The 13,799-nt window shown below is 41.0% G+C and overlaps 1 protein-coding gene across 3 annotated transcripts in view; it reads left to right on the forward strand.

The window, feature by feature from the left end:
* COG2 (component of oligomeric golgi complex 2) overlaps positions 1-13,799 on the forward strand; it is a 47,512-nt gene that overhangs the window by 13,169 nt on the left and 20,544 nt on the right. For 2 of the 3 annotated variants that reach the window (XM_066382800.1, XM_066382811.1), the window contains exons 5-9: positions 1,469-1,572; positions 4,976-5,084; positions 5,635-5,814; positions 7,381-7,505; positions 9,788-9,914. In XM_066382800.1, coding sequence (XP_066238897.1) covers positions 1,469-1,572; positions 4,976-5,084; positions 5,635-5,814; positions 7,381-7,505; positions 9,788-9,914 — 645 coding nt within the window. The remainder of the gene's footprint in view (positions 1-1,468; positions 1,573-4,975; positions 5,085-5,634; positions 5,815-7,380; positions 7,506-9,787; positions 9,915-13,799) is intronic. The other variant, XM_066382818.1, reaches the window with a different exon arrangement.

Genomic DNA, 13,799 nt, shown 5'->3' on the forward strand with positions numbered 1-13,799 from the left:
GTATCTATTTGAAATGAGAAGGACAGAATTTTAGAGGTACTTGTGTGGACACAAAATTAAAATTTCCTTTTTCTCTAGAACAAGAAATAGTAATACAGCAACTGCATTATTCCATACGTAGGTGGGACATAAAAGTGAAACTAAGAGACATTGATAAGAGTGTGGTGGTTACGGGGGAAAGAGAGAGGGAAAGGGGGAGGGGGAGGGGCACAAAGAAAACAAGATAGAAGGTGACAGAGGACAATCTGACTTTGGGTGATGGGTATGCAACATAATTGAACGACAAGATAACCTGGACTTGTTATCTTTGAATATATGTATACTGATTTATTGATGTTACCCCATTAAAAAAATAAAATTATTTAAAAAAAAAAAGAAATAGTAATAACTGACATCAGTGAAGCACTTTACAGTTTAAGAGGCATATAAATTTTCAGCACTCCTACAGAGAAGGTATTCATATTTTAGAGATTAGGAAGTGAGTGGGCTTTCTAAAGGAAATTCTTTCTACATAGTACCGCAGGTTTATTATTTTAGAAAGGTAGTGTGCGGTACTCTCATCCTGCTATGTTCTGCTACGTTTATTACTTATTTTGTCCCCCCCCCCCCAGTTAAATATACCTCTTCGTGTGCTGCCTTTACTTTTTAGTGAACCTGTGTTTTAACTTTATTTTCTGATTTATTTATAATCATAATGATAAGTGGCAGAGTTGGAATTAAAATTCAAGACTGCTGACGCTAGCCTGGTATGCCTGGTGTTTTCTAAATTTATTGATTAGTATTTATATTTTAAATGTTAAGGAGACAAGCCTGTTTTAGAGACCTTGAGCTTGTCCTGAGCTTGTTCTTGAGATGTCCTGAGCTCTTGTCTAAAGATTTTGAGAATTGAATGCATTTCTAAGAAAGGTTATAAACTTCTCACATGAGAACAGGAATTCTTCATGTTTTATTCATTCAGGTCCCGCTATCTAGAAGAATGTCTAGTTTATATTAGGTAGTCAGCAACTGTTTGTTGAAAGAATGACCTTGTATCTTTTTTGTTCTTTTTAGGATGAGAGTTTTTATAATGTTCCTTAAGGCTTTGATAAATTTGTAGTTTAATAATGTATTTAGTGAATTGACACATTAAAACATAAACAAAAGGGTGATTAAAAAAATGTAATGCCAGCAGAGGGTTCACTTAAGATGGGGAAAAGAAGGAAGAAATAAGCAGAGTGTGAGAGAGCAGAGAGGTCCCGGTTCTTTTCATTATAAACTTGCAATAGAGCATTGAAATATACTTGTAGAAAGCCAGAATTAAGATGGGCATTTTTGGGTATTCGTGTTACACAGATGTTGAAAATACAGGATGCTACAAATATTCTAAGTTGACTTTTAAGCTTTGTATGTTTTTGTATTAAGCACGGGGAAATAAAATAGTTAAGGTTAAACATCATAATTGTATTTTGCTTAATTTTAATTTTTATAGATGTGTGTGTTCAGGCTTATACAAGTTATTCGATCAGTTGAGAAAATTGAAAAGATCTTAAATTCTCAAAGTTCTAAGGAAACATCTGCCCTGGAAGAACACAGGTAAGTATTTGTTACTAAATAGCACATCAGTGAATACTTCACACCTAGTCTGGGTTTTTTTGTTGTTGTTTTTTAGTTAGAACTCATTTCTGAAAAAGAAAGTCCAAGTCTTTTGCTTTAAGCGATTTTGAATATAGCTCAGGAAAAGTTTATAAATGTCATTATGAACTTTCATGGTTTTAGGTCACAGTTTGAACACATCACCTTTCAGGGAATCAGAAGCAATGTGCTCTTTTTTGTTGTGTGTGTGTGTGACAGAGAGAGGGATAGATAGGGACAGACAGACAGGAAGGGAGAGAGATGAGAAGCATCATCTCTTTGTTGTAGCCCCTTAGTTGTTCAGTGATTGCTTTGTCATATGTGCCTTGACCTGGGGATAGGGGTGGGGGGCACTACAGCAGAGCAAGTGACCCCTTGCTCGAGCCAGCGACCTTGAAGTTCAAGCTGGTGAGCTGTGCTCAAACCAGATGAGCCTGCGCTCAAGCTGGCAACCTTGAGGTTTTGAACCTGGGTCCTCTGTGTTGCAGTGCAATGCTCTGTCCACTGTGCCACTGTCTGGTCAGGTAGAAGCAGTGTGCTCTTAGTGCAGACTTTTATCTGTGGAATTGTCTTACCTAATGATCTTCAAGGTATGGAACAGCATTCACCTCTCTTTGATTTTTTTAGACATGCTGAGAGTGTTACCATCAGTGTCCCTTGACTAACATTGTATCATTAAGAAACAGTATGGTACTCTTAGTTCAAATTTATAATCAGGAAAGAAAAAGCTTAGGAAATAAGAAAAAGATGATCATTTCCTTAGTTGTCCTGTGACTATCTCATTACCTTCCTAGGCTGAGTGTTAAGTCAGCCAAGCTGATGAGTGACTCAGAGCTGCGTTGAGGAGATCGTGGCGGCAGCGGTGGGAAGCGCCATGGCGCAGGGGAGGAGCTCGGGTTTCTGCTGTCCATCCCCTCTGGGCAGCCTGGGTCAGGGCCCTTCACGCCCTCATCTGTGACTTAGGCTAATGACTCTACCTGCATGGTTGTCTGACAGTGATTGAGGTGCTGTCTGCAAGCTCCTGGCATCTGGTAGCCTTCATATGTGTCTCATTTGAGTCTAACATGAGCTTCTCTGAAAGTTACACCGGAAGTTACGTTTTCATGAGTGATATTGTATAATCTGCCGCAAATCAAACAAAGCCCAGTTGAATATACTTGGAGTTCAAAGTCTTGGTCACACTATAAATGCATGTTGGATTTCTTCTCAAAATTTAAGATTTGGAAGGGACCATAGAGACAGTGTGCTCCATATATCTTGTTATATACTGTATTGCCCCATGTATAAGATGCACCTTTTTTGAGAAATTTGGGGGTCTAAAAACTGTGCGTCTTATACAGTGGTTGTAGATTTTTTTTTACCTACATTTCCCACTTTTTCATGCTTGTTTTGAGCTCATTGTTGAAGACAGTGATTCGTCATCAGACACAGATGAGGACAAGCTAATGGATGGGAGTTTTGATAGTAGTGAGGAATTGTATGAATTTTATAGTGAATAAAACTTGAGTTCAATAACTTTATGCAATGTTTTTTTTTAAATTTCGGGCCCCAAAATTAAGATGCGTTGTATATGTAGGAGTCTCTTATACGTGGCAAAATACAGTAGATTAAGAAATGAAGCTATCCAAAAGGGAAGTGATTTTTTTTTTTTTTGGTGACAGAGGCACAGGTAGGGACAGACAGACAAGAAGGAAGAGAGATGAGAAGTATCAACTCTTTGTTGCCACACCTTAGTTGTTCATTGATTGCTTCTCATATGTGCCTTGACTGGGGGGCTACAGCAGAGCAAGTGACCCCTTGCTCAAGCCAGTGACATTGCATTCAAGCTGGTGAGCTTTGCTCAAACCAGATGAGTCCACGCTCAAGCTGGCAACCTTGGGGTTTCGAACCTGGGTCCTCCATATCCCAGTCTGATGCTTATCCACTGTGCCACCACCTGGTCAGGCGAAAGTGATTCTTATGTCCTGGGTTTCTACCTCCTTTCATAACCAAGATGACCAGATGGGCGGTCAGTACCTACCACGCTTGTCTCTTTAGCCCACGCACCATGCCCCTACCCCTTAGCTTTTCTTGTCAGTCACCTTAGTGTCCGTCTGAGCAGTCCAGGAGTCGGCAGGTCTGCACTGCTGTGCCCCCTGTTGCACTGACAGCGCCTTCCAGCTGTGTCCTCACTCGGCGCCCATGGCGCTGCCTCCCGGCCTTCTTTCCATCTTTGCCCTCCTGCTCTGCTCTGCCCTCTGACAGAAACACCTCAGTGATTACCATCTCTCTGAAGCTGTTCCTTGGCAGTGTTCCATCTTTAACATGCTAGACACTATACTCTTTCTGGCTCAGGACCACCTTTGACAACCTCTTTGTTAATTCAGATCTGCAACTTTGAGCTGTAGAGAAGGGAAAGCCAGGGCAGCCTAGCTGAACAATGGATACGCCATGTCAGAAACATTTAGATAACTTATAAATAATAAATCGCATTAGGTTGTTCAGGAAAGAGGGATTAACCTTTTGTGTTGTTCCTGTTGGGCAGTTACTGGCCCTCTGAACTAGTTTGATGCTACAAAGGCAGGCCGGGTCCTGCTGGTCTCAGTGTGGCTTTCACGGCTCCTTAGGATACACTTGGGTCCCTCCCTGCCTGATTGGTCCTTATCAGATGCAGGATGCCTCAGAAAAGCCCAGCAGGTGCTTCTGTGCTTTATGTTTTTCTTCTTTTGCTATTTAACTTCCTTTTGAGTAGGAGTGATGCTTTCTAATGTGTTTTAGAAGAAAGAAGGGCATTTATTAGACCGTGGAAGATGCACAGATGAATGTCCTCTCACTAGGACCCAGAGCCTGCAAATGGACTGCTCAGCCATTTGGTAAAGTAGATATAAAGGAAGCTGTTCTGAGATATTTCATTTATTGCCTCTAGAAGGCCACTTTTATTTTCTGGAGGAGACAACAGTATTTGGTATCTGAGAGGTATTCGAGGTATTTTAAAAAGGTGTGAATAATAGGAAAGGGCAAGAGGAGGAAAGAGAGGTTAAAGGTGAGGCAGGCTTGAATGGGAGAGCCTGGAGAAGGTGCTGGAAACAGGTAATTAATTGCATGCACACTGACCAGACAGCTGCTTCCTGTCTGGGCTCTGCGCCCCAGCCAGGCAGCACCAGTGGCCTGTGTAACTTCCCCACTGCACCTGCACGTGCTGCACATGTGGCTCGTGCTGGGAAGAAGGCACGAAGGGTGCTTTAGCTTTCACCTTGTGATGGGGGAGGACACTGAAGAATGTAACACAGCGGGTGCTCAGGTAGCACTGTTGCTAACCATGTGATGTCTCCTCTTGGAAAATTAAACACTTTAGCAGTTAAATTTCTTTCATTGTCTCTACTAGCCCACTTTTGACTGGACAGATTTTGGAGAGAATTGCTACAGAATTTAACCAGTTACAGTTCCATGCCGTTCAGAGCAAAGGCATGCCTCTTTTGGACAAAGTGAGACCAGTAAGTGTTGGATTAGATTTTTACATTGGGTATTTAGGAATTTGCTAAATAATTTTGGTTTAACCTGGTAATTGTCGATCTACAGGATTTGGGAGCTAGCTTTGAGTTTTACTTTTAGTTTTTGTGGTTTGGACCCCACTTCCTGCATGTCCTGCATTATAGAGTCTTTGTAAAGACACAGACATGTTCTCTGAATTGTAAGAGTAAAATTAATTCTGAATTTCATGTAACAACACCTTATATGTGGTAGTCAGTTAATTTATCCAAAGCCCTTGACTGCTTTAAATTCATGTTGTGGAGTTCCTTCATAACTTAAGAGGAAAATAATGTGGGTTTTTTTTCTCGTTCTGTAATTCTATATAAACTCTTCATTGATGATGCAAAGGTTTACTTATAAAGAGATTGTGAAGAGGAGGAGAATTTCATCGTTAATCTTCAGGAAATGTTCATCTTTTCATTTTACATGTAGTATAAGGTTTGTTCCATGTGCATTTGAATCTGTAGGACTTGTTCCCATGGGAGCCTTGCTCATGTGCCCTCTCCCTTGCAGCGGATAGCCGGCATCACGGCCATGTTACAGCAGTCCCTGGAAGGCCTCCTGTTAGAAGGGCTCCAGATGTCTGACGTGAACATCATACGGCACTGCCTGCGGACTTACGCCACGATCGACAAGACCCGGGACGCGGAGGCATTAGTTGGCCAAGTACTAGTGAAGCCATACATGGACCAGGTGTGTGCTTCTCAGGGGCTGTCTTCCACAGACTTTCGTAGAACATGTCCTCTGTCTTTGCTACATCACTGGATGTGAGGGACAGATCCGAAATCCTCCTGTGAGGAATCTCGTATTTACTGCAGCGTCAGTTGTAGGAAAGGATTGGTCCCTGTTGATTATAATCAGCTTGCCAGGAATCGCCTCACTCTGTTATATTTTCTCACAATGCTGTAGCCCAGAGGCCATCTTAATTTATTTGGGGTGAGAGTCTGGCCTAGGAAGAAGGTTTGTATCAAAACATTTGTAGGTCAGTTTTGTGGTATGTAAATCATACATCAATAAAATTGTTAAACAGCATTGTTGAACGACTAGTCTCGTGGGCGGACTAGAACTGTCCAGCAGAGGGCAGCACCACACTGCGGTGTGTGGTGAGCCTGCAGAGAACTCTGCACATGGGAACTCAGATGTGGCCCAAGTCTTCAAAACTATGGAGGAGCTGGCCGGACAAGAAAGGTGGAAGGGTGGGAGTATTCAAAGATAAAGGACTTTTACAGGTAGACTGCAGAGTAATACCTATAATCCAGAGTGTGGCTATTCAGTATTCTTACCTACTGGGATACAGGTACGTGTAGGAAGTGTATTCTGCTCTTGAGCATTCCAGGCGGAATATAGGGTGTGCTGGATGAAGGTGCCAGTCCTTGGCAGTTTCCTGACATACAAAAATGGCAGAAGTGACAAAGCCCATCCTCAGTGTGAGCACACTTCCTTCCAGACACCTGTCAGGGTGGGTGTCCTTTTCGTCCAGTGAGTACAAAGCTTCTCTATTCACCTCAACTTCAGGATCACAGTCTTCCACTTTAAAAGGGGAAAATTGAATCCCATTGATAATGAAATTTAAGGATTAATTTCAGTAATCCTCAGGGTTACTGAGACTTTCCGTCCATGAGTTCCCTCTTTGTATCATGTTGTATTTCATAGCTGTCTCGATGGAGGTGAAAAGACAAATTATTTACATTTTACTGATAAGTGAAAATACTTATTACTAATATTTGCCTTTGTTCTCATTGAACTGAATCTGGTGTGCTCAATTAAAGACATATTTGAAGTTTCAGTGGCATATTAAATGAACCACGGCCACAATTTTAATTTTATTTAAATTTATATGCCTATCATCTTATTCACCTCTTGACGCATAACCTTACTACAAAAAATAAAGTAATAAAGTAAAATAAAATGGGTTGTCTTCCATCTTTCTCTGTCTCAAACCTTCCCGTAAGCTGAGTGGTGGTGGAAGAAAAGGCCTAGGCAGTGAGAAGCTGCTGTCATTTACATTCAGGCTCAGCAGGAAAGCAGGTGGAGGTGCCTGGTTTCTCAGCCTCGGGCCAGTCTGTGACCAGCCTGTGTCCCCGCATGGTCAGAACTGTGCACCCTCATCCCAGGAACTAGTTCTGAGCACAGCTATTATTTACCTACCCTTTAGAAAACATGTCAGTTGGGAGGGAAGGGGAGGTTTTCTTCTCTTAGTGCTATACAGTTCATACTTCTCTTTTAGGTGCTTTCTTTTAATGCTTTTCCTTCTAATAGGTGATTGTAGAGCAGATTGTCGACTCTCATCCCAATGGCCTTCGGATCATGTATAATAAACTCCTGGAGTTCGTTCCTCACCATTGCCGCCTTCTTAAAGAGGTCACTGGTGGAGTCATCTCAAGGTACGTGACTACTGTGCTGAGCGCACCTGTGAGCTAGCGCACTGCTGACACGAGCCATCTTGTGTCCGCTGGCCTAGGGCCCCTTGGAGGGAGCATGGGTTCGGTTCTGCACCACCGTGGTAAATGTCACGATAAAGTGAGTCATATCCATCTTTTGGTTTCCTGGTGCAGGTGCATGTAAAAGTTACGTTACACTATCCTGTAATTTGTTAAGTGTGCAACAGCTTTATTTCTAAAACAATGTACCTACCTTAATTAAATACTTTTATTACTAAAAACAGTGAATCTTAAATCTTTTTGAAGGTAGAGGGTTTTGCCTTCAGTTTGTAGAAGTCCTGAGGCACGATGAAGTGAAGTACAAAGCAGCGAGGTACACCGTTACAGTTCACCATTATCACAGTGCTGTGAGGGGCGCCCTTTGCCTCACTCTACAGATAAACCCCAGTAGAGGTGCTGAGGGACGGTTACCACGCCTCCCTGAAGCCAGAGCCCACTCTTTTCTCTTGACCCTCTTCCCTACATTAGTTTGAAGTCAGTTCTGGGTTCCTTCCAGTCTAATGACATAATCTGTCTAGAAATTAGTATTTCTAGTTACATTCAACAAGTTTTATACTAATTGTGATTGAAGCCATTTTCTGTTTTCCCTCCTCCTTGACTTCCCGATTCTGTTTCACAAACATCCCATTACCTTCCACCACTGCCATTGTTTTTATCTCAGCGTAGTGTCCTCTCCTCTCGGTTTGTGAATTAGAGATCCAAAGTCCAACCTTTTGCTAAAAGACTCAGAATAAAGTATGCACACACACATACACACAAATGTTACCAGTGTTTTGTAGCGAGATGTGTGATCAGGGTTTTACATGGAATAGTTATAGAATTTTAGAACTGGAGGTAATCTTAGAGATAGTTTAATCACAAAGCTGTCAGTAATTGGTGACTTAGCATAATTTACAATACTTTAGGGCAGTGGTTCTCAAAGTGTGTGCCAGTGCACACTTGTGTGCCCTATGGTATTCCAGAGAAATATGTGCCTGTTGAGGACCAAAAAACCAACAGGGTTTTGGGAGTTTAAATTTTTGGGGGACAGAGGTGTGGGGAATTGGCTGTAAGCTGACAGTCTGCCCAACCCCCCACCTCACTTGCCTGATTAGAGTGCAAAAAGCTGTTAAGCTGTGGTGCTGGATTGTCTACACTACACCCCATGTTCCCCGGAAAGACTGGAGGCAAGTTTCTTCTATCCTTTGTTTGGTGTAAAGTTAAGATGATATGTATGGTGGGGGTTTTGTGCACTCAACATAATTAAGAGTAAAAAGAGAGGAATTCTTCAATGTATTGAGGAGGAAATGAGAGTTTGCCTTTCAAATACATGCCCAAACATTAAAGAAATCACTAGGACACATCAGACTCATGTTTCTCATAAACACCAGAATGAAAATACTTAACACATTCGCTCCGGGACCTGCTGAATTTACTAAATCTTACCAATAATGTATCTATATATATAAAAAGATAACTTTGTTGTCGTTTTTTTATTTTTTAACTCCCTTGTTTTACGAATTCTAAAAAGCATAACTCAAAAAATGTAACAAAATTTTTTTAATATCAGAATAAATTTAATTTTGTCGTATTTATTTCATTTAATTACCATAAAAGCACGCTTGACTTAATTATTATAACAACTTTCTCAGAAATTTGTATATAGTGTGCCTACAATTATTTGTAGGATTTTAAATGTGCCTTGACTTCAAAAAGTTTGAGAACCACTGCTTTAGGGTTTAGTGGTGTTAAGGTTGAATGCAAAGATTTTTTTTTCTTGTATTAGATGCTTCTTTTCTAAGAAAGAGTATCAATGTGGTATCCTATTTTAGGGGAGAGAATTGTACCCAAGCAATTTGATGTGGTAGTTTTTGCCTTATCCTTGACACCAGCTCATTCTACTGTGTGATAGATGTAGAGGTGTATCTGGTTCAAGGAGTGAGATAGATATTAGAGCCAATAGGGTAATCAATGAACAACTAAAGTGAAGCAACTACAAGTTGATGCTTCTCTTTCTCCTTCTGCTCTTTTCTCCCTCTCTCCCTCTTCTTGTCTCTCTCTTAAAACAAACAAAATCTATTAAAAAAAAAGAGATATTTGGGCCAAATGAATGGACAATATTTTAAAAAGGGTTGAAATAAGTTTTAGGCTGAGGAACTTTTAGTAGAAACATCACAATGGGATTTTGCTTTCTGTGAGTCGAAGGTTATGGTGTATTTGACTGCAATTTTGCTTTTACCTTACAGTGAAAAGGGCAATACTGTTCCTGGATATGACTTTTTGGTGAATTCTGTCTGGCCAGAAATAGTACGAGGATTAGAAGAGAACTTGCCCACACTTTTTAATCCTGGAAATCCTGATGCATTTCATGAGGTACCTTTCCCTCCTTTGTCTTGACTCTTGAAGATGTTAACTTGAGGCTTTATGATAGAATCAATTGGAGTCTGAAAGACCAGTGGAACAGGCTTTAATGAAAGGAAACCTGCCGGTCTGTCTCGTAAGGGAGATCGGCCTCCAGGGTCCGGCCCTGGCTCCATGGCTCGTCCCATCCTAATTATCTAACAGGTAGGGTTAAATAGGGGATTTTAGGGTGGGGGCTGGTAGTCATTAAGGAAAAATCTTTCAGCGATTTATCTAAGATTAACTGTAAGTAAACTAGGGGACCTTCCAAACCCGAGTCAGTCACCTGGATGCTCAGGGGGTAGTGTCCTGGAACATCCAGTTTGTCAGTGTCCCTTTGTCCACTTAAGGAAAGAGGGGGTCATGGCCCCCACCTGCAACCCTGTCACTTTAGAATAATCATTTTCTCTTCTGCACATTCTTGGGTCTATGGTTGATTAAAAATCAAAATTTCAGTTGCTGAGTGAGCCTTTACCTTTACATACACACATTGCTTTATTCATGTAACAGACCCCAGTACTTTTGCGAATGAGACTATTTGAATTTTAGAATGTAAACTTCATTCTAGACACAATTGTGATTAGGTATGTAAGTTATTTTCTAATTTTTAAGAAAAAAATCTTAGAAATATTAAAAGCCCTTCTCTTTGAAGTTGTCCATGAAAAATTAAGTTTATGTGTATCTACTATGTAATTATGAAGGAAAATACAATTTACTGAATGGATTTTAAAGTATAGTATAAAATTATTTTATATAATTTAAAAGATTATGAGGCCCTAATATTTAGTGTTTTTTTGTGTGTTCTCATTTAAAAGATTTTATGGTTTAGATTTAAAAAATAAGTTCCTATGTTTATTTGTAGTGTCATGTTTTATTTATTTATTTATTTTTGTATTTTTCTGAAGCTGGAAACGGGGAGAGACAGTCAGACAGACTCCCGCATGTGCCCGACTGGGATCCACCTGGCACGCCCACCAGGGGCTACGCTCTGCCCACCAGGGGGCGATGCTCTGCCCCTCCGGGGCGTCGCTCTGCCGCGACCAGAGCCACTCTAGCGCCTGGGGCAGAAGCCGAGGAGCCATCCCCAGCGCCCGGGCCATCTTTGCTCCAATGGAGCCTCGCTGCGGGAGGGGAAGAGAGAGACAGAGAGGAAGGAGGGGGGGTGGTGGAGAAGCAAATGGGTGCCTCTCCTATGTGCCCTGGCCGGGAATCGAACCCGGGTCCCCCGCACGCCAGGCCGACGCTCTCCCGCCTAGCCAACCGGCCAGGGCTGTAGTGTCATGTTTTAAAAGCAGTATACAGTGCCGTGGTGAAGAGTAAAGACTCTTGGGCCAGTGGCCTATATTTCAGGCTCAGCTCCCCTGCTCACCAGCTTCTTGGTCCCTCTCTTCCTTCTCCTTCTCTGGATTTTGATTTTTTTTATTCAATATGATGATCTTTGTCATTTAAATAAGTGATTTATTCAATTTATAATGACTGTAATTACTGATACTTTTGGGTCTTACTTATTTGTCCCACTTTTCTTCCTTCTTTATCCACCTCCTTTGTATGGGTTTTAGTGGTTGGGGCTTTGTTTTCTCCTTCATTCTGTGCTTTCCCCTCTACTAATTTGGAAATTCTTCCCTTTATTTCTGTGTAGGTTAAATAACCTTGGTGGTTACAGATCTGAAGTTACTGGTTGGTGTTCTTCAGCCTCCTGAGCAGCATAGGCTACTTAGAGCACTTTAGTGCTATTCACCCTGTTTCATAGCATATATGATTGTTTCTAGGGTCTTATTTCTATTTTGATTTCTGTAGCCCAAAAAATAGACATGATTTTTATTGTTTTACATGGTCATTATCCTCTCAGAATTATCATTTTCACAGCCACAAATGTATCATTTCTTTTGCATACTGTTCCTTCTTGGATGGTAGACCTACCTTCTTGAATCATTTTCTTCTTCCTGAAATTCATGTTAGAAGACATTTTAGTACAGATCTTTTAGTAATTATCTTCATTTTTTATAATAAAACTTTAATTTGTGTTTGAAAAGGACAATAAGGATTGCTTTTATATTTGAAAAGTAGTTTTGTTGGAAATAGAATTATCTGAGCTTTAAACATTGTCTTTTGACTTTTCTTAATGAAATTAGCTGTTAACCTAATTGTTACTTCTTTGTGGTTAATGCCATTTTTCCTCTGGCTGCTTTTAAAATCTCATCTGTGACTTTGGTGTGCTGTTTTATTATAATATGTCTAGTATAAGCTTCTTTTATTTATTATATTTGGGATTTGTTGGGTTTTCTGAATCTGAGGATTGGTGTTTTTTTATAAATTCTGGGACATTTTCCCTGGCCAGTTGGCTCAGTGGTAGAGTGTTGGCCTGGCGTGTGGATGTCCTGGGTTCAAATCCCAGTCAGGGCACACAGGAAAAGCAACCATCTGCTTCTCCACCCCCCCCTTCTCTCTCTCTCTCTCTCTCTCTCTCTCTCTCTCTCTTTTTCTCTTTCTCTCTCTTTTTTCCTCTTGCAGCCATGACTCAGTTGGTTCAAGCAAGTTGACCTCAGGCACTGAGGATGGCTCTGTGGCTTCTACCTTAGACACACAAAAAAATGGAGCAGTGGCCCAAGATGGGGAGAACACTACCTCCTAGTGGGCTTGCCAGGTTAATTCTGGTCGGGGCTCATGTGGGAGTCTGTCTCTGCCTCCCCTCCTCTCTCTAAAAAAATAAATAAATTCTGGGACATTTTCTTTTGATTGTGCTTCTCTCCCATTCTTCTGTTATTTCCTTCTAGAGCTCTTGGTTAGACCTCTTTTTATCCTTTGTGTTTTCTAAATGTGCTTTTATATTTTTCATCTCTTTATCTCTGTGCTGCACTCTGGAAACTATCTCAGGACCTGTCTTATAGTTCACTAATTCCTTCTTCAGTTATGTCTCAACTGTTTCTTCATCTGTACATTGCTTCCAATTTTAATTGTCCTGATTTTTATTTCTAGAAGTTCTCTTTGCTTTACATAAACTGTCTGGTGAATTTGATTGTTTTTAAAGTGTAGAGAGGCACAAGGGAAGTGTGGTTGATCCCAGGGCCTGGTACACTTCAAAACAAATTATTATCCTAGAAATACCACTTTTCTGTTCTCTTGGCTAATTGTCCCATGTGATAGTACGTTGACATTTTTGTGATTTTAAAAGTAGGAATTTTAAAAATAGATACCAGATGCAGAGTGAAATAATGGTCTTAAGCGACCCTTTACATTTTGCTGTACTCCCTAGAGAATCATATTGATCATGTTAGGCGAGATGTTTCAGCTCAGAAGTGAAGCTTTCTGATAGGACTTTGACTTTAGAATTCTAAACCAGTACTTAATGCTTGTGGGCTTAGTTTCCAGCAAGCATCTACCTATTTTTTTTAAGAACTGCTTTCAGCCTTTAGCTTTAATGTGGCATGCTTCCTGGAAGAGGGAAATATTCTTGTATTGTTAGCATCCACTATATGGAGAGGTACAGTTTCATCCTAAAAGAGATGAGTAATACTTTTCTTTGCCTCAGCTCCACATACCTGACCATACTCAGGGGATTCCATTAAGTGCTGCTCAGAACCAATGGAAAGAAATGTAAAACCTGTAGTGTTTAGTGCACTAAAATTCCTGTCCAAGCACAGACATCTGCGTATTTAGGCAAATGGTTTGGTGATCAGAACGGAGCCCCTGCTGACTGAGAAGCCTATGGGAAGTCCCTCAGTGCTCATCCTAGAGCCTGGGGGTCTGGGGGTCTGGGGGCCTGGGGAATAGCATACTCTTTACAGCAGCTGCAGTTCTGCTGTACTGACTGACCAGGGCTCTGCTTCCCCTGTGTCCTAGCTTTGTCTTTGGGCAGAT

Source organism: Saccopteryx leptura, chromosome 1 (genome assembly GCF_036850995.1).
Source record: "Saccopteryx leptura isolate mSacLep1 chromosome 1, mSacLep1_pri_phased_curated, whole genome shotgun sequence".
Taxonomy (NCBI): domain Eukaryota; kingdom Metazoa; phylum Chordata; class Mammalia; order Chiroptera; family Emballonuridae; genus Saccopteryx; species Saccopteryx leptura.